The sequence below is a fragment of the Condylostylus longicornis genome, unplaced genomic scaffold (assembly GCF_029603195.1).
Source record: "Condylostylus longicornis isolate FDR11 unplaced genomic scaffold, ASM2960319v2 ptg000145l, whole genome shotgun sequence".
NCBI lineage: Eukaryota > Metazoa > Arthropoda > Insecta > Diptera > Dolichopodidae > Condylostylus > Condylostylus longicornis.
This window is the reverse complement of record NW_026578113.1, coordinates 2,346,052-2,365,135: the sequence shown is the minus strand read 5'-3', so window position 1 is coordinate 2,365,135 and position 19,084 is coordinate 2,346,052. Positions and strand designations below refer to the sequence as shown.

General features: G+C 25.5%; 4 protein-coding genes and 8 non-coding genes across 12 annotated transcripts in view; 3 read left to right on the top strand and 9 right to left on the bottom strand.

The window, feature by feature from the left end:
• Positions 1 to 1,745: 1,745 nt before the first annotated feature.
• LOC129615697 (mesoderm induction early response protein 1) lies at positions 1,746 to 4,138 on the bottom strand. Its single transcript, XM_055531044.1, has 7 exons — positions 3,932 to 4,138; positions 3,822 to 3,853; positions 3,010 to 3,580; positions 2,887 to 2,957; positions 2,582 to 2,830; positions 2,348 to 2,524; positions 1,746 to 2,280 (listed from the first exon to the last, which is right to left on the bottom strand). The coding sequence occupies exons 1-7, from the start codon at positions 3,987 to 3,989 to the stop codon at positions 1,915 to 1,917; spliced, it is 1,524 nt and encodes a 507-aa protein (XP_055387019.1). The 5' UTR covers positions 3,990 to 4,138; the 3' UTR covers positions 1,746 to 1,914.
• Positions 4,139 to 5,295: 1,157 nt separating this feature from the next.
• Trnay-gua (transfer RNA tyrosine (anticodon GUA)) lies at positions 5,296 to 5,389 on the top strand. The gene is made up of 2 exons: positions 5,296 to 5,332; positions 5,354 to 5,389. It is a non-coding gene; the product is annotated as a tRNA-Tyr (tRNA).
• Positions 5,390 to 5,650: 261 nt separating this feature from the next.
• Trnay-gua (transfer RNA tyrosine (anticodon GUA)) lies at positions 5,651 to 5,744 on the bottom strand. Its single transcript has 2 exons — positions 5,708 to 5,744; positions 5,651 to 5,686 (listed from the first exon to the last, which is right to left on the bottom strand). It is a non-coding gene; the product is annotated as a tRNA-Tyr (tRNA).
• A 206-nt stretch (positions 5,745 to 5,950) lies between these two features.
• Positions 5,951 to 7,619, bottom strand: LOC129615738 (otefin-like). The gene has a single exon (XM_055531107.1). The coding sequence runs from the start codon at positions 7,426 to 7,428 to the stop codon at positions 6,154 to 6,156; it is 1,275 nt and encodes a 424-aa protein (XP_055387082.1). The 5' UTR covers positions 7,429 to 7,619; the 3' UTR covers positions 5,951 to 6,153.
• Positions 7,620 to 8,203: 584 nt separating this feature from the next.
• Positions 8,204 to 10,617, top strand: LOC129615736 (xyloside xylosyltransferase 1). The gene is made up of 3 exons (XM_055531106.1): positions 8,204 to 8,815; positions 8,929 to 9,773; positions 9,865 to 10,617. Exons 1-3 carry the CDS (start codon positions 8,403 to 8,405, stop codon positions 9,912 to 9,914), a joined length of 1,308 nt encoding a protein of 435 aa, XP_055387081.1. The 5' UTR covers positions 8,204 to 8,402; the 3' UTR covers positions 9,915 to 10,617.
• Positions 10,618 to 13,217: 2,600 nt separating this feature from the next.
• LOC129615770 (5S ribosomal RNA) lies at positions 13,218 to 13,336 on the bottom strand. The gene has a single exon (XR_008697481.1). It is a non-coding gene; the product is annotated as a 5S ribosomal RNA (ribosomal RNA).
• Positions 13,337 to 13,708: 372 nt separating this feature from the next.
• Positions 13,709 to 13,827, bottom strand: LOC129615769 (5S ribosomal RNA). Its single transcript, XR_008697480.1, has one exon. It is a non-coding gene; the product is annotated as a 5S ribosomal RNA (ribosomal RNA).
• A 372-nt stretch (positions 13,828 to 14,199) lies between these two features.
• Positions 14,200 to 14,318, bottom strand: LOC129615771 (5S ribosomal RNA). Its single transcript, XR_008697482.1, has one exon. It is a non-coding gene; the product is annotated as a 5S ribosomal RNA (ribosomal RNA).
• Positions 14,319 to 14,554: 236 nt separating this feature from the next.
• LOC129615725 (electron transfer flavoprotein beta subunit lysine methyltransferase-like) overlaps positions 14,555 to 19,084 on the bottom strand; it is a 77,104-nt gene continuing 72,574 nt past the window's right edge. Inside the window, exons 4-6 of the mRNA XM_055531092.1 lie at positions 16,103 to 16,282; positions 15,918 to 16,048; positions 14,555 to 14,918 (exon numbers count right to left, since the gene is read on the bottom strand). Of these exons, the coding sequence (XP_055387067.1) occupies positions 14,581 to 14,918; positions 15,918 to 16,048; positions 16,103 to 16,282 (649 nt within the window). The 3' untranslated portion in view covers positions 14,555 to 14,580. The remainder of the gene's footprint in view (positions 14,919 to 15,917; positions 16,049 to 16,102; positions 16,283 to 19,084) is intronic.
• On the bottom strand, positions 14,972 to 15,043 carry Trnaa-ugc (transfer RNA alanine (anticodon UGC)). The gene has a single exon. It is a non-coding gene; the product is annotated as a tRNA-Ala (tRNA).
• Trnaa-ugc (transfer RNA alanine (anticodon UGC)) lies at positions 15,749 to 15,820 on the top strand. Its single transcript has one exon. It is a non-coding gene; the product is annotated as a tRNA-Ala (tRNA).
• Positions 16,568 to 16,639, bottom strand: Trnaa-ugc (transfer RNA alanine (anticodon UGC)). Its single transcript has one exon. It is a non-coding gene; the product is annotated as a tRNA-Ala (tRNA).

Sequence of the window (19,084 nt, the reverse complement as noted above, 5' to 3'; positions counted from 1 at the left end):
TTTGAGTTTTTTCTAATAGATCATTCTTTATAATGAAAGAAATTATATTTTTTTGCCATATTATATTAAAAAATTTAATAACACTTTTGTTTTTTTTTTTTTTAATTTAAACAAACAAATTGAATTCAACAATTTGTTTAAAATCTGAATTTGAATCGACTTTATACATGCAATGGTATTTCTACATTTCTTAAATAAAAAATTTACTTACAAAATTTTAATATTAAATATGAAAAAAAATTTTTATTAAATATATTTGTATAAGAATTGGTAAAAATACAAAAAAAGAAAACTAAAATTAATACCTTAAAAGGTGCTCCTAAACGATGTGATTATTAAATAATATTAAATTGTATTTTGAGAATTGATTACCTATATTATATGAATGTATGTACATTAATCAATAAACAATTAATTTTGTGTGAATTTCAATAATTATTTTTTCATACAACAATTTAAAAAAAATACATATTTTATTAATAAATTTTCTACTCAAAGATAACAAAAAAAAATTGAATAAAAAATAATGAAAAAAAATTATTTAATTATTTTTTTTTTAAGTTTATGCGAAACTCACCAAATAATTTTTTATTATTGTTATAATTATTATTATTATTTTTAATATGGTGTTAATTATATAAGATTAAAATAAAAAAAAAAAAAATCACATTGTTTTTGGGGCATGTTAAAAAAAAAAAAAATAAAATTTAATTATAATTAAAAAAGTAATTCAAATAATTAAAAAAAAAGAAAAATTAAATTCGAATGTAAATAATATTATTATTATAATTTTATAAGTGCGATTAGTTAAAATAAACACAATAAAAACAAAAAACAAATAATGGAATATTTTTCGTCTTTATTTTCATAAACATTTAAACGAACATTACTATACGGGGTTTGCATTAATTCAGTTCTAGAATAATTCTAAATTGTATTACGTTTGAAAATTGTACGCTGTACCCATTAAAAGTATGGATCGTTCGGAAATTACTCGCTGTAACTGCTTTAAGTGATTCTTTATGTAATATAGAAATGTCTGAAATGTAGCGCAGACATTCTGCTTAAATTGTAAGAAAGTTTTACATCTTGCTACATTGTATAGTACATTTTGCTTAAATTGTATGTAAGTTTTGGTTTTTATAATTCAAAATTTTGATTTTCTATTTATAATTTAGCATTGTTAGAAATATAATTTAGAAAATGGCATAAATATCATAAATGAACGGCGTATTATTCTAAAAGTTTCAGAATTTATAGACTGTATAAACTTAAAAAAAAAAAATCTTAGCTGAAGTTTGAATTGCGTTTAATGATGTTTTTTTAGAAATATAAAGCTCTAATGTAGAACAGAATTTTCAATGTAGCATACAGAAATGGCATATAACCGTATAATATAAATGAATTTCATGTGAAAATTCAGGCAATATACTTAGAACTCAATATACAATAGTATATTTCTTCAGAATAAATTTATACAATTGTTATAAATTTGTAAGAAAAAACCGGTTTATTGCTACTTTCGTACAACATTAAATATTTCACATACACACTAATATACTTCCATTTAAATGTGAATAACTTATTTTGAATATTTATTTTCTATTTAAAATATATATATTACATAAATATTCTAGATTCACAAAATATGGCATAAATATTCTAGATCATAGTAAAATAGAAATTCCTAAATTAATTTATTTGAGTAAAAAGAAAACCATTTTTTTTTTTTGAAGAATTTTATTTACATAATTTTCCTTAATAAGGGAACAAGTACAAAATGTTCATCTGCTTTTCAAAATTTTTTCTTTTTTGTCTTATCATATATTATTACTAGAATATAAAACACAAATTTCCACATAGAATATTTTAAATTAAAAAAAAAAAAAAAAACAATTGTTTAACAAATATTGATTATTTATCATTTTGCTGAGGTATTATTTCAATTTCTGTTGTATTAGTATTGGATTCAGTATTATTTGCTTTTATAAATGAGCTTGTTCCAGCTCCGCTATTTAATCCACTACCACCAATACATGATGTAGAAGATGGTGAAGAACAACGATCAGTTGGAACTGATGAACTGCTATTACTATTACAATTTTGATTATTTGCCGTATCTAATTCTTCTAGAAATTTATCCATATAGTCTGTTAAACCAGGATGTACGCTATATTTCTTTTTATCTAATCTTGTTTTATTTGCGAATACATCATGACGCTCAGTTTTCTTCCAAAGATAATAAAATTGTACTAATTCACCTACAGATCTTGTATGAACCTGAAAGTTTTTTTTTTATCCACATTCTCAATTAAGTTTATTATTATATATTTTGACCAAAATTTACTTTTGCATGTTTTATAGTATGAAAATCTTTGCCATATAAACGTATAACACTTTCAAAATTTCGACATTCTTCTTCCGACCAAATACTCATTTGATCAGTTGGGGGTAATGGATTAATTCTTTTTCTTCTTAATGCTTCTTCAACATTATAACCACATTGTAATAATAAGAACAAGGCCTATCAATTACATAAAAAAATTGTAATTACAATAAATGGGTATTTTTTCAATTTTACCTGTTCATCATCTCTTAGATTAGTTCCAGCAATTGGTGGAATAACACTATTTTCTGATGTACTGCTAATAGAATTTGATGTAGTCTTAGACTGTTCTTGAGCTTTTGTTAAAAATTCTACTATTTGTTCTTCAGTTAAACGACTCGGGTCCCATAACAATTTATCTTCATTTTCATAAGGGAGAACATCATCATATATTGAAAAACCTTCTGGAATTACTGCCTGGTACTCACTTCCAACCATAATACTCTATAATGATTCCAATTTCTAAAAATTGCTTTCTATATCTACATGTTAATTCATACCTTTCTCATTTCGTCCTCATCTGGACTGTAATCTCCATCTTCTTCTTCATCAGATTGTTGTCTAGACAAAGCTACAAAACGAAAATTATAAATAATTACGAATGCGAAATAAACAAGAAATACTTCTTAATAATCTTTTATCTCCTGTTTTATATGTTTCTGGATACAACTTTTTTAAATGTGATTCTTCTTTTGAATCATCATCATCATCTTCATATTCACTTTCATCCTCCTCCCCATCCAATATATTATCATCATCCTCTTCTAAATCAGGTTCATCCAAATCATTCTCTATTGCAGCAGAAGAAGTAGATGGTTTTGAATTTAATTTACTTTTTGATTCTTTGTTATCTAATAATTTCTCATCTCTTTCTGCTTTATCTGAGGTCCTTTCCCTTCCAATAGATGGCTTTCGTTCCCTTTTACTTGAACTTTGATCCTCTTCAATATCCGCTTTATCATTATTTGAAGAACTTGCCTTCCTTCTTTTTGTACCTCTTTTTATTGAACTTGTTTTTCCGCTTCGTGGATTTCTGATACTTTCAACAGGAATTTTATACAATGCTAAGAGTTCTTCAATAGGCATATCACTTTCCTTTTGTAGACTTGAAAGTTCTGTGGAAGGATCCTCTTGCTCTTGAGCAGCCATCGCTTCCTCTTCTTCTAATGTACGTTCATCATCGAAGTCATTTACCTAAAATTCGTTTAATGATAAATTTCTACCAACTATAATTATTAAGAACGTTTTGAAAGGTGTAATGTGCATATACAACACCTACACACATACGTAATAAAATATGTAGATATAAAATTAAAAGTAATTATAATGCATAGGTGTGTCCTTCTTTAAGAACATAAAATTTTTTGTAATTTTACAAAAATAAAAGTTATTCGAAAGAAACACATCTTACAATAATAAATACAAAATATTTTACCATCATATCCACGGTTGGCTCGAATATAGAATCTGGAAAATTAAAAAAATTTTATATTTTAAATAGATACACAGGAATGGAAGCAATATTGAAATTTATTTCTGTTTTACCTTTCGAGCTAGTTTTGGAGGAAGATGGAGATACAGGGCACTGTAATTCTTCAGCCATGTTAGCATAACAAAAAATTACTAAAAAATTAAATATAAATTTACTATTAATTTTTTTTTAGTAAAGTTAACGCGCGAATTTATGTCCTGCAAACTTAAACAATTATAAACAATGAAGCAAAATAACAACAAAAAAAACCTAAAAAATATTCTTACTACGCGACAGACGCTGTAAATGTCATTTGTTCATTTGTCAAAAGTCATTGAATATTGAATTTAATCACATTGTGTGTGTTTGTGTATGCATTTAACATTAACAATAGGTCTGTTCATTATTTTTGTAATGAAAGTCAAGTGTAAACACAAAAGAAATATAGAAATATGTAGTAATAACATACACAGAAATTATTGAATAAAACTACATTGCGCTCAAATTAAATTTTTTTATCAAAACAATTTTGGCATCTTTAAATTGTAAACAGAACGAACAAGAGCGATTGTAAGCAGCGAAATGTCAGAATTCATATAGAATACTCATATTTAAATGGGATTGCCCAGAATCAAGCGAAATCATGCCCACCAATGGTGAAATAGCCTAAATTTCTATTTTACAGCAGGCGTTTTGTTTTGACATTATCTGTTTCCATGTGTTTTTGATATTATATGCAAAATTCTGTATAATTGACTTTGTCGTTCCGCTATTATTCGAGGCTGATAATGAAAAGCGTCCGCCGTTGCTATTTACAGCTTTGGTCATTTTGGCAGTTTTTACAATTTCCCCTTGAGTTCCATGGTTTGTTTTTAAAAGCTGTTAATTTTTTAATGCAGCAAATTTTAACAAATCATAACTTTTTGGATTCTCGGACACTTAGTTAAATTACTCTGTTAAATTTGCACAAACACTTAGTCCGTTTGAGTGACGATTTAGGTTGATAAGTTGATGGAAAAATGGGAAAAATTTAATCAAAATTTAACAGATCGGCCTAAACGGACTAAGTGTCCGTTCAAATTTAACGGATTGACCTAAACGGACAAAGTGTCATTTTTTTTTGTATTACTCGCTACAAACTTTTCAAATTATTGTAAAAACAAATTAGCTTTTGAACGTTTCCTTTTAAAATTTACAACTAAAATCTACTTACTGTTTAAAATACATACATACATAAATATTTCAGAAATTACCTTTAGCATTTTAGAAATTTAATTTTCTAGTTTATTATCTTAATTTCCATTAGTAATCTACAATTTTAATTTGAGGGCAAAATTTTCAAATTAATTGCAGCTTTCTTTAATAAATTTATAAGAAATATTGAACTGAATAATAGTTCCTCTACTATATATGACTTTTTTGGCAAAATTATTTTATACCTTCGATAGCTCAGTTGGTAGAGCGGTGGACTGTAGAACGAACTCAATAACGCAGAAATCCATAGGTCGCTGGTTCAAATCCGGCTCGAAGGATTTTTTTTATAAATTTTTTTCTAAAATACAGTATATATAAATATAATATAATATATATAAATATTTTTATGTGCATGCTTTTTACGTACATATATGTAATTACATATAGTGGTGTATCTTAATGTGCAGTTTTCTTTTTTATCTGTCGTCATTTCATAAAAGTTGAACGATATTTGTTTGTATTTAATAAAAAAAAAAAATAAAAAAGCTTTTTCGAAACAAAAAAGCGGATTAATTAAGTTTAAAAAATGCAAAAAAATTTCCTTCGAGCCGGATTTGAACCAGCGACCTATGGATTTCTGCTCTATTGAATTCGTTCTACAGTCCACCGCTCTACCAACTGAGCTATCGAAGGCATTAATTTTATTTGCCAAAGTTTATACAAATACAACTTACCATTACGTTTCTATTTCATAATTTTAATAAATTTTTTAAAACTATCAATTCATGATCCAATAGAATATTTACGTACGAAAGCAGGTTTTGATCAGCTATACAATACTTGTTTCATTACAATGTTGTTGTTGAAAGAAATAACAAATTTCTCAAAATTTCATAAGATATACTTTATTAGATATAAACGCTTTTATCCAGAGTTAAGTATAAAAAATGCTACATATATAAACAAAATTTGAAAACCAGGTGAAAAATTAAAAAAACTCAAAGCACAAATAAGACGGGCACATACGAGATAAAAGTAATATTACAGCTATTATATTGTTAAATTTCGAGTTATACTACACTAGTTTTGAAAGTAAGAAATATTAATTTTTAAAATAAAAATAATATGCAACCAAAATTATTGCGGATAGTAACATGACAATGAATAAAAATCTTTTAATTCTGTATTTTCGGTCAAGAACAATCCATAGTTGACGGAATGAATCACCAACTCCATTTTGCGAAGAGCTCCTTGTATATGTGCGTCGGCCTATAGTTCTGGAATAGTTATCGTTTGGACTCAAAAAGTCCTTTTTATTAATTCCAATGTCCAATTTTTCTGCTTTTAAGTTTGATAATCTTTTTGCAAAATCACTCAAATATGGCGCTTGTTGAACAATTTCATCTTCTTCTTCTTCTTCATCAAAGTTACTATCGCTATTTTCAACTTCCACATAATTAGACTTTTTAAGGTTTGTGTTAATGTCCAAATCTACAGATCTTCTCGATGATGAAGCTGATGGTAGGCTAACAGGTGTATATGTTCTTTTTGTTATAGTTGATGCACTTTCATATGTAGTTTTTGAACTACTTGAGTTATCAACTGTGTTAAGGCTTGGATACAGTGGCTTATAACCAGTTGGATATATATTGTCTTTTTCAGCTGAGACCCGAAAAGTAGACGGAAAATTATAACGAGGAATAGATAAAGTAGGAGTATCTCTGTCCCTGTTCGGCATAAATTGCTTAGACAAATTGTACTCCTTTCGTTTTTCAACATAACCTTCCTCCTCAGTTTCTTCTTCTTCAATTATTTTTTGCTCTTTGTTTGCTGTATCCTTTTTATATGAAGTTGTAACTACAGCACTTTTTGATAACGATGGCGAACGTGACTTACGGATTGGTATATTAGTAACTACTGGTTCCTTGATATCGTCATCAATTAATACAAATTCATCATCAAAATCGGTTTCCTCAGTAATAATAGGAGCAGTTTTTCTTGGTAAGGACATTGGAATTGAAGTTTCTTGTACTGGAGTAGTTCTACTAGCTCTGCGTTTTTCTACTGGAGCAGTTTCTTTTATATTTTGATCTTTTTCTTTGCGAACCGCACCAATTGTAGTACGTCGATTACTAGTTCTTGATGGTTTTGTTTCCTCCACATTTATCGTGGTTGTAGATGTCACATGCATTGTTTCCCGCCGAGCCTTATTTCCTTTACCAGCAGTATTAGCACCACCATCCATTGCTGCTCTTAACTTTTTAATTAATATCTTTTTGCTTGTTACTGTAATCGGAACATTGGGTAAACCATATTCAATACATTTTGCTCTTAAAGTTTTGTCATCTAAACTCTCTAAATCATCGGACGCCGACATTATATTATTATATTAAGTGACCTTTAATCTTTAGATATTTCTAATATTCAATTTTTTTCTTATTCTTGTTCACTCCTAATCTGATTTTAGATCACAAAGAAATTATGTTAAATCGTATTTAGTAAAATTTTTCAATTTTAAATAAAAGCCAACTAGCTATTCACAACTTTATCTATGCAATAAACTTTAATTTGAAAATACTACCAACACACGCTAAGTTTTGACAATTATGACAGTTAAAAATGTTTCATTTCTAATAAGTTCCACAACTGACATTTTTCAAATTTTTTTCAATGGTTGAGTGAAAGGATTAAAGGAAGATTTTATATGAATCAGTAATCAAAATTTTGTATGAAAATTAGAAATTTGAGTTCACTTTAAATATCAAGACGGAAGCAAATATTTGATTTTTAATAATTAGACGGAATAGGCTTAATAACCAAAATATGGATCTGATTTTCTATTATAGTATTTTCGAACAAAACTTATGACTTAATTATAACATGTCTGATAAAATCCAAAAGAGTATGAAGTCCAATAAAATTATAATATGTATGTCACGTTATGATGTTTTTAAGGTAAAAATTATTTTATATTTTATAAATTATAGTATAAATTGTTACTAAAATCCCATAAACTCGGTACATGCAAAAGAAATTTTTATAGGTTAATATCATTCCACCCCTGGAAAAATCAAGTTGGAGACTTACCCCTGATATATTATTGGAGACTTTCAGATTGACATTTTAAACTTCAAAGTAGTGCAGAGAAAAAAAGTGACGTTTCTAGCTTTGATCTTTAAAAAAAAATTATTTAGAAATTTTTTCATAAAAAAAAGATATTTAAGGCGTAAGCTTCTTTTAAATTTATAGTGTGATTTTGCTAAAGAAAAAATCAACATTGAAGAATTGATAATTTGGATATGTCGCCGAATCCATATCTTACGTTTTTTATTCAATGTTTTTCGAAAAAATATGAATAAAATTCTTTTACTTTTAATAATCATAAGTGGGTTTTTAGTAATTTTCTATGCAAATTCAGAAATATTTTCCAGGAAAACACTTATAAATGTTTTCCATAAAGAATTTGCTATTGGTGCAATCGTAGCAAATAAAACAATCAGTAATTTAATTGATAATGAAAATGTCATTCAAAACCATGAAGAAAAACACAATGAGGGGGTATTTAAGCGTTATCAAAAAAGCAATGGGAATGAAATCGGTGCAATCAATGGTAGCTATCGTGTTCGTCGCAATCATACTATTGGTCATGCTAGAAAAGTGCCATATAACTCACGAAATAACGATTATAATATTTTTGTCATTTACACTAAAGAAAATTATCAATTGCAGAAAAAATTTGAATTATTTTCTAAAAGTCTGCTCAAGTAAGTTTTGTATATAAATAGGAAATTTTTTTGTTTTGAATTCACACAGTATAATAACCATTTGATCAAAACACTGAATCCATTAAAAATAATGGAAATTTTAAAAATTTTAGATACACAACTGTAAAAGTTCACCTGCATATAATTACCGATAGCAAAAGCGAAACAACAGCAGAGGAGCTTTTAAAAGAACAAATCAGACGATATCATAAATCGATATATTACACACTTTATTATGTTCACGATTGTGCTGAAAAAATAACTGATATTGTACATGCAATGATGCCATTTTTTAGTTCAAATCCTGGTAGTTATTACAGCGATGCACTTTTTTATTTATCATTAGGTTTGCATCGTATTGTGGATCCAAAAATGTCTCGAGGCATACTGATCGATTGCGATGTGGTCTTCCGTACTGATGTCCGATTTTTATTTGAAGAATTTTCAAAATTTTCTTCCGATAACTTATTTGGTTTAGCACCCGAATTAACACCTGTTTATCGTCACATATTGTACCGTTTTAGAGCAAATTATCCTCAAACAAATTTTGGAAGTCCTTATTATTCTAGCGCATACTTACTACACAATAATTTAATTAATTCGAATAGTGTAAATGGTGGTTTTAATAGGGAAAGTATTAGAATGCTATCAAAACATAAACATAAGCATATAAAACATGGTTATCCGGGTTTAAATTCAGGGGTAGTATTAATGAATTTCGATGGTATAAGATCATCAAAATTATATGCTGAAGCTTTAAAAGAAACTTACGTAACTAAATTGGCCAATAAATATTTATTTAAGGGACATTTAGGCGATCAAGATTTCTATACCTTATTGGGTTACGAATTTCCCAGCTTAATATATCGTTTAGACTGTGTATGGAATCGTCAACTATGCACTTGGTGGAAAGATCATGGCTATTCAAATGTATTTGATACATACTTTCATTGTGAAGGTAAGTATCTTATTTATTACCTACTATTATTTAATAATTTTAAGCTTCCTTTAAAAAATCTAAACTAATTTTTTTTTTATATTTTTTTTAGGTAAAATAAAAATATATCACGGAAATTGTAACACACGAGTTCCCGAGTAGATAGAATTATATAAAAAAATTTCTTTTGTGTGTTCATTTTATATCGATAAGATAAAAAAAAAAAAACAAAGTAATTAAATAAAAAACAAAAAAAAAAACAAATATTAATTTTCCCAACTTCTACAAAATATAAAACACACTCATACACGTATCGTAATTTATATACAAAATATACTATGGAATAGAACTTACATGTAAAAAAAATCGTAAAATTTTAAAAACAAATCATTATGATAGCTTAAATTTTTTCTTGATTTTTGTGCCATCTTATTATTATAAAAAAGGTTTCTTGCATGACCTAATAATTCTGAAAACTTTCATTGTTAAAATAATTTTATTTATATCTAAGTATAATAATTTGTTAAAAGAAGGCATCGAAATTGCTTAGTGCAATAAATTAATTTTAATAATTTATTAAAAATTAAATAAATATAAATTGAAGAAAATGTAAAACAAAAAAAAAAATTAAATACATGTACATATATATTCGTTTATTATACGAAAAAAAAAAAGAAACTTAAATATCAGGGGTTATACCTAGCGGAACTCTATTTAATTTACGTAGTTTGAGTCAATATAAAATTATAAAAACACAATATTATTATTTAATTTAATTGTTATATATATATTAATTTTTAATTATTTATGTGAAAGAATTATATACTAATGCAATTTGAAATTACATTAAAATTACATTCCTGTTTTATGTAAATATATTTATGTTTTATATAATATATATACATACTTGTTATCTATTGTATTACTTCCTATAAGAATTTATAGAATTTTTTATTTTTCCCAATCGGTTATTATTTTTGAATCTCAACCATAATTTCCATTATTTGATTAAATAGTTATTTGCACTAAAAAAACAAAATCCAAAAAAAAAAAAAATTAATAATGTATTATAAATTTAAAAATAAGAAAAAAAAAAAAAAACGAAAATAAGCAAATCATTTTTTTAACACACTTATATCTGAAAATCTAAATAAATTAAAAAATAATAATTATATACATAAAAGAAAATAAACTCAAAGTATTATAATATTAAAAAAAAAAAAAAAAAGCGTAAAAATGTATACATTTAAATAATATGCATAGATATATGATTTTATTCAATAATATAAAATAGAAAAAAATAAACAATGATTTTTATTAACTAACTATAATGTAAAATTTTTAGATATATATCTTCGTATGTAGTGACTTATTTACATATATATATATATATATATATGAATATATAAATAGATAATGTATATGTATATATGTAAATATATTTGAGTTAAATGTGCAATTTCGTTATTTATTTAATTATTTTATTCAATCAGGAAATTTTAATATATATACTTGTAATATACTACCATATATTTATAATTATAATTTATTTATATTACAAAATATTTATATATATATAGCTAAATATATTATAATTTATATTTATATCACATATTAAATATAAATATATAATATATTTATTCATATATATATATATACAAATAACATTGTATAAAAAATAATATTATATAAATTATTATATTAGTATTATTAATATTATCACATTATTTATTATATTACCCGTAATTTCTTTTTATATGTTATGCAATTTAATTTTAAATTATGTTTATTGCCCTTTTAATTTTAAACATAATTAATAAACTAAATATATTATAATTTGAAATTACACTTTTAAAATTAAAATATATATATATATATATATATATATATATTTTTTATTATTTAAAATTAATATTATTCTTAAATTAATTTTAAATAAAATTTATTATTCGAATTCAAATTTTAAAATTATATTTTTTATTAATTAACTTTATTTCTTTCATTCTTTAGAGAGAACAATATTTAAAAAGAAAATTTTAAAGACTATTAATTGAAAACGTCCTTAATTTAAGCTATTCATTAAATTATTAAAAAAAATTTTACATAACTTTATAAAGAAATGTAGTATTTGATTACAAATTATGAATACTATTCAAAAACAATATGTACAACTAAACTAATGTACAGAAAACTTATTTTTATGATCTCAGACAAATCAACAGATTTTTTTCTGATCGGTATTAAAAAAAAACATTTAAAAGAAAACTATTGATTTTCGATTACATTATATCAATTAATTATTTGAATACGAACAGAACAATGTTCTACTGGTTGTTTTACATTTATTTAGTTGTTAATATAAGATTTCTAAAAAGTTGAATTGTGTTATTCAATTTTAATGTTTAAATTTTAATTTGAATTATTATTAAAAATTTTTTAGTTTATATATATATATATAACATGTTAAAAAACTTGTTTTTGTAAAAATATATATATCCTTCAATCATAAATCGTTCTAATAGCTTTTAAATACATATATCAAAGAAAATATTTTTTATTTATTTATTGAATTGAAATTTACACGTTTTAAAAGTGTCCTTATTAAGTTTTAATATCTGTTATTTATGATTTTATTTTTATTTAAAAATTGATTTTTTTTTTTGAAATATTTTGTTATATTAAATAATTTTATGCTCTCTTTTAAAAATTAAATGGAAAAAAAAAAATAAAAGAAAATCATTTTCTATTTATAATAAATTTGTTAATATTAAGTAATATGTTATATTTCTATGACAAGTCTCAAAATATTGTAGTTATTAGAATAAAAAGATAAATGAAAGAAAAAGAAAGTATATACAATAAAAAAAAAAAAGAACAACATACTGAAATATATAAAAAAAAAAATGCGTTTTTATTACTTCTCATATCGTATACCTTCTCAATGGTATGTTCGGAAGCTATTGTAGTAACTCTAATAATCTCGCAGTATCAAAGTGAGTCGATTTAGGGTGGTAATTAGGCAACCATACTTAATTTGGATTCGATAGAAGCAAAAAACTTGGAAAAAAGAAAAATTGTACTCATGTCTTATGAAATCTAAACTCTTTGAATTTTGATTTAAAGAATTAGGATCATTATTGTTTAAGGCTCCACAAGAAGTTTTACTTTACCAGCTCTGTAACAAAAGAATTTCGGGAATTGCCTGTAATTGTCAATTACGTTTTTTCATAAATTAAGGAAAATTTCCGCTAAATGCTGGTGTTAAAAAGAGTTGTAATTCGTAAACTAAGAAAAATATTATTTAATATTATTTTGAAAGATTATTGTAGAATTTAAAAGGGTCTAATTTGAATTCTAGTCATAATATAAATAAATAAGTAAAAAAAGACTGATATAATAAACAAAAGAGTTTTAGATATGTTTTAAACTGGTTTAAAAAATGAAAAAATGAAAAAAAAAATTTGATGCCAACAACACGCGGTGTTCCCAAGCGGTCCCCCATCTAAGTACTAACCGCGCCCGACGTTGTTTAACTTCGGTGATCAGACGAGAACCGGTGTGTTCAACGTGGTATGGTCGTTGGCAAATTGATTTTTTCAAAAACTCAATAGTATGTAATATTAATTAGATTCTGTTTTGCGCTTTATTGTACACACAAAGCATTTCAATATCTACTTATTATATTGTTTTTGTAATGAGCTTATCAAATATGAAACTATAAAATCGTTTAATATTATACTGATGGTTTATTTCAAAGTACACAGTAACGTACTTAAATATGTATTTCATCTTTAAAACTAAGAAAATTGAGGCTCTCATTTGAATTCCAACCATAAAATTATTATAAGTAAAATAAAGTTTTATAAAAAAAAAAAACAAAAAATGAGTTTCAGCCATAATAAATAAGCTTTGTTTTGCTGAATTTTATGATGATTTAAAAAAAATGAAAAAAAAAATGCCAACAACACGCGGTGTTCCCAAGCGGTCCCCCATCTAAGTACTAACCGCGCCCGACGTTGTTTAACTTCGGTGATCAGACGAGAACCGGTGTGTTCAACGTGGTATGGTCGTTGGCAAATTGATTTTTTCAAAAACTCAATAGTATGTAATATTAATTAGATTCTGTTTTGCGCTTTATTGTACACACAAAGCATTTCAATATCTACTTATTATATTGTTTTTGTAATGAGCTTATCAAATATGAAACTATAAAATCGTTTAATATTATACTGATGGTTTATTTCAAAGTACACAGTAACGTACTTAAATATGTATTTCATCTTTAAAACTAAGAAAATTGAGGCTCTCATTTGAATTCCAACCATAAAATTATTATAAGTAAAATAAAGTTTTATAAAAAAAAAAAACAAAAAATGAGTTTCAGCCATAATAAATAAGCTTTGTTTTGCTGAATTTTATGATGATTTAAAAAAAATGAAAAAAAAAATGCCAACAACACGCGGTGTTCCCAAGCGGTCCCCCATCTAAGTACTAACCGCGCCCGACGTTGCTTAACTTCGGTGATCAGACGAGAACCGGTGTGTTCAACGTGGTATGGCCGTTGGCAAATTAATTCTTTCAAAAACCGTTTATGACCAAATAATATCTAACATAAAATTAGACACTGTTTTGCACTTTATTGGGTACAAATCATTAATTCTATAGATACTCGATGTTTTTAAAGAACTATGAATATTAAGAATTTTTATTAAGGATACGATTTTTCTTTGAAAACAGAATAAATCGATTTTAAATAAACTAATGATTTATTTTAAAATATGCAGTTTGTGTCTAATAGCAGTTTCAATGACATTTTGTAATCCTAAAGCTATTTACACCCTATCCACTCCCATACATTTGCAACATCAAAGCCATGATTTTCTGACAAAGAAATTTTTGATAATTCATATGTTGATAATTTTTTCATATAGGTTAAACGTTCAGAAGTCATTGGATGTCTTCCAGGATCTCCTATAAAGATTTTTTTCTTTAATGTTCTTAAATGAAATAACCACGGAACTATCAAACATGCAATGTCTTCATCATAAAATATATCACCAAGTAATATAACATCTGCGTCACATTCTTTGCCAATTATATTTTTCGTACATGATCTTAATTTTACATTATTTAATTCAGCGTTCAGTTCTATAGCTATTTCAGCAACTAAAATATAAATAAATATAAAAAAGTAAGAAAAATTTTTTTAAAAAAATTGCTGGAGATGCCGGGGATCGAACCCGGGGCCTTTCACATGCAAAGCGAACGCTCTACCACTGAGCTACATCCCCCATATTAAAATATTTCTGTAGCTAACAATTCAGCTTAGACTCACTTAAATAGTGCAAAAATAAACTTTAAGAAAATTTAAAATTTTTAATACATTCACACATTTTAAATAAGTTTATGAAGTAGTTAACTAATTTAAATCGCTCGAACTAGAGTGCCAATATTCAAGAATTATTTTTGTATCCTTCGTTTTCAAAGCTCTACTTGATAAATCTGTGAACGATGTATTGATGCTGCGCAAGTCAGAAATGGTTTATGAGAATACTTATATTTTGTCCATTATTTCTTTAGGTAATTTTCTTTAAAATAATTTAAATAAAAGAAAATTACATAATAAAAAACTTATTCATATGAAAGGAAAATTAAATAACTGTTAAAATGAAATTATTAATATGTACTGTTTTATTTAGTGTCAATTTTAAATCTCTTTTATTGTGTAAAATGAACATGCTTAGTTTGTTTCGAATATCTTTTTGTTACACGGGCATTTTCTAATTTTAACTTATTTCTTCCACTTAAAATTTAAAGCTCTCAATATCCTACATTCCCGATAATACGAACTATAATATGGTATACATAATATTACAATCTATATTCACATATTGATATTTATAAATGAATACGTAAGCAATATCTTACGTTTAAAAAACTGTTAGTAGAATAACCCACTGGTGTTAAAACTAATCTTTGACAAGTATGTAGATATGGGGGATGTAGCTCAGTGGTAGAGCGTTCGCTTTGCATGTGAAAGGCCCCGGGTTCGATCCCCGGCATCTCCAATTATTTTTTTTTTCTTTTGAAATATATGCAGCACCACAAAAATGTATCACAAAAATGTATGTAACGACATTCGGTGCACAAACTTAATTTATTTACTTTTATCGATATCATTTGCTATACATGATTTTGCACCAGAAATCATTGCAGCAATAGAGCATGCACCACTTCCACTACCAATGTCTAACACTCTTTTAGATTTTACCATCAATGGATTATCTAAAATAAATCTAATAAATTAGTAGGTAATTTTTGGAATTCTTTAATGGAACATTCAATTTTACCTGCTCAATGCTTGTCCTCCTGGCCAATAAAATCCCCAGAATGGATCATTTTCAAATACTCTATCTTTTTGTAGAATAACAGGTTCATGATATATTTTACAATTTGGGGTGATCAATCTAAGTGAAATTTCCGGCGTTAAATGTGTATTAGTGATTTCTGTATTGTTTAAAATTTTCTCCCTGAAAATAAGTGTATGGATTAAATAAAAATTTATGACTATTTTTGTAACGTTATTTATCTATTTTTTTGGAAATTTTTTTATTTTATATTTTGAAATAGCTCAAGTTATAAAAACCTATGTATTATATAATCACGTTTGTGTTATAATCACTTAAATTCTTTTTTTGAAATATATGGAAAGAAAAAATTATACAACATTAACAATTAATTTAAAGGAAAAAATTTTATTGGTGGAATTTCTCGTAAACTTATGTAAAGATTTTAGATAAATGTAAAAAAAAATTTGGAGATGCCGGGGATCGAACCCGGGGCCTTTCACATGCAAAGCGAACGCTCTACCACTGAGCTACATCCCCCTTGTAATTTTACTTTCAAAGTGTCACTTTTCATAGTAATGCATAATTATTATCATGTAACTTATTACTCTCGACAATTTTAAGTCAAAAACCCAATAAAATTGATATACGTATGGTATGCATTTACATGTTGATGTATGTAAGTACTATGAACTACACATACTCTTCATTTTTCATATTATTCTAGATTAATAAACGATGTTTTTCATTTCTGTAGCACAGTAATATCTCCATGGCGTAGGCCGAACAAATCAACATAATTTTTAATTCAAAATTTAATATTCATATATTTCGTACAAACAAATATTTACTGTCAGTACCAAAGGTAAATACATACATTATATTAAATAGTATGTATAAAAGAAAGTTATATATAAGTGGTATGTTTATTAAATGAATCAATTCATTGGTTATAATTAATGAACTTAAGAAAATATAAAGCTATATCATAATTTTAATTAATAATTGAACAAATAAATTATAAATAATATTATAAAAAAAATTATTATTAATATGTTTTGGTCGAAATTTGAATTAAAAATGAGTAGTGCAACTATGAAATATTTGTATAAAATTAATTTGAGTAATAATGTAGCTAACAATTAGAGATACATACGAGTACGTTTTAACTCATCATTTCGATGAAACAGTTCTAATTTTATGTTAGTTTATCGCACATGAAGCCGGAATATCAGCCATTAAACATTAAATTTGCGAAAAGAAACAGAATGAAACCGGATATGGAGGACATGGAAAAATAACAAATGAAATTTATCAAAAACTAAAGAGCAATATATCAACTTCTGTATACCACATTTTAATATTTGTCGACCTTAAAAGCAAATTAACTATTTCTAAAATTGAATGTTTTGATTTCAGAAAAAAATTGTATGTTAAATGGAAGATAGAAAACCGGTGGATATTATACTATATTCTTTGGCTAAACTGTTATACCTGCCGTCCCGGTCAATTTGATATTATAGTAGCATATTATATATGAACATATTAAATGTAATATTTTTTATTAAATTATCATAGAATTTATTTAAAATCATTAAAAAAAATAAATTAATCAATTATTTGTATATACGTGTACATTTATAATAGTAGTGTTTTTGTTGATTTATTTTGTTTTTATTTTGCGACTGTCCGGCACTGGCTGTTCGGCGCCGCAATTGTCTTGGACATGTGTCCCTAAGTGTTTGGGAACTGTTGTCCAACTCCTTTAGGGATATCTCTGGCTTTGTGGTTGGGAAGGGGATATTATTGGCGGGAACGTGGGGGAGCCTACAATAAGTAAAAAAAATGGCTGCGGTGGCTTGGGGGGTTACTCCTGTCCCACTCGGTTCACTTAGAATCTATAGAATCTACAATCTACAGAATCTATATTTATAATAAATTTATAAATATTCTGTCTACTTTTATTGTAATATTATACATAAAATTTTGCACTTTAATCTCTATTACATTTTATATGTAGGTCATTCAAATATTTATTACAAAATTAAAAGAAAATGTGCTATACAAAGATTAAATTAACTGAACATTAATTATAATCGTGATTTAATTAATAGGTCAGAATATTATGTGCAGGTGATTGCAAAAAACTGTATAACATAATTTCTGTTACAAAATAATTGCAATTAAAAATTTAATTTTGATAATATGCACATAAAAATTAAATTGATCAAAATAATAAATTTATTTGAAGAAAAATATTTTCAATTCACAATACACTTTAAGGTACATATGCACAAACGTTAACGCGTGCTGTGCTCAAAATTAAAAAAAAAAAAAAATTAACATGTGAACATATGTTCAATATTTTGAGCAATCCAAACATGTGTCAATAAGATGATTGTGATTTAGACATTCAACAATTTACATATTTATTCATGTGTGTGTATATCAGATTTATATTAACTATTTACTATAATTAATTTTTAATCAATTAATAATGTAACAATCACTTTGGAGTTTTTATCATATTACGAAATTAACAATTCTTGTAGGTACAGCCTTACCATACCCTTATAATTTATTCATTATAGAATTTTAATTTACACAGAAATTTATTTTAGTACAATTGGTTTTAGAGATCTCGCTAATATAAAAAAGCTCTTATCTATCTCGACGAGTCAGTACATTAAAGTTGCTTTAAAAAATAAAAAAAAATAAAAAAAATTTGCACCTGTAATTAAATTTGCTTTAATATGTTTTTTTTTTATCTTTATTATTTATTCATCGCAAACAATATTGTTTACTTTCTGTTTCTATTTAATTTACAAAATATAAGAAGAAAAAAAAAAGTACTTTATTTGTCCAAATCTAATAATTTGCAAAATAAAATCTTGAAATTTTCTTAATAAAAGAAAAAGTGAAAAGCAGACTATTATTAAATGTACCAGATGCAGATGAGCAATTTGTTTATAGTTAATTTTAATG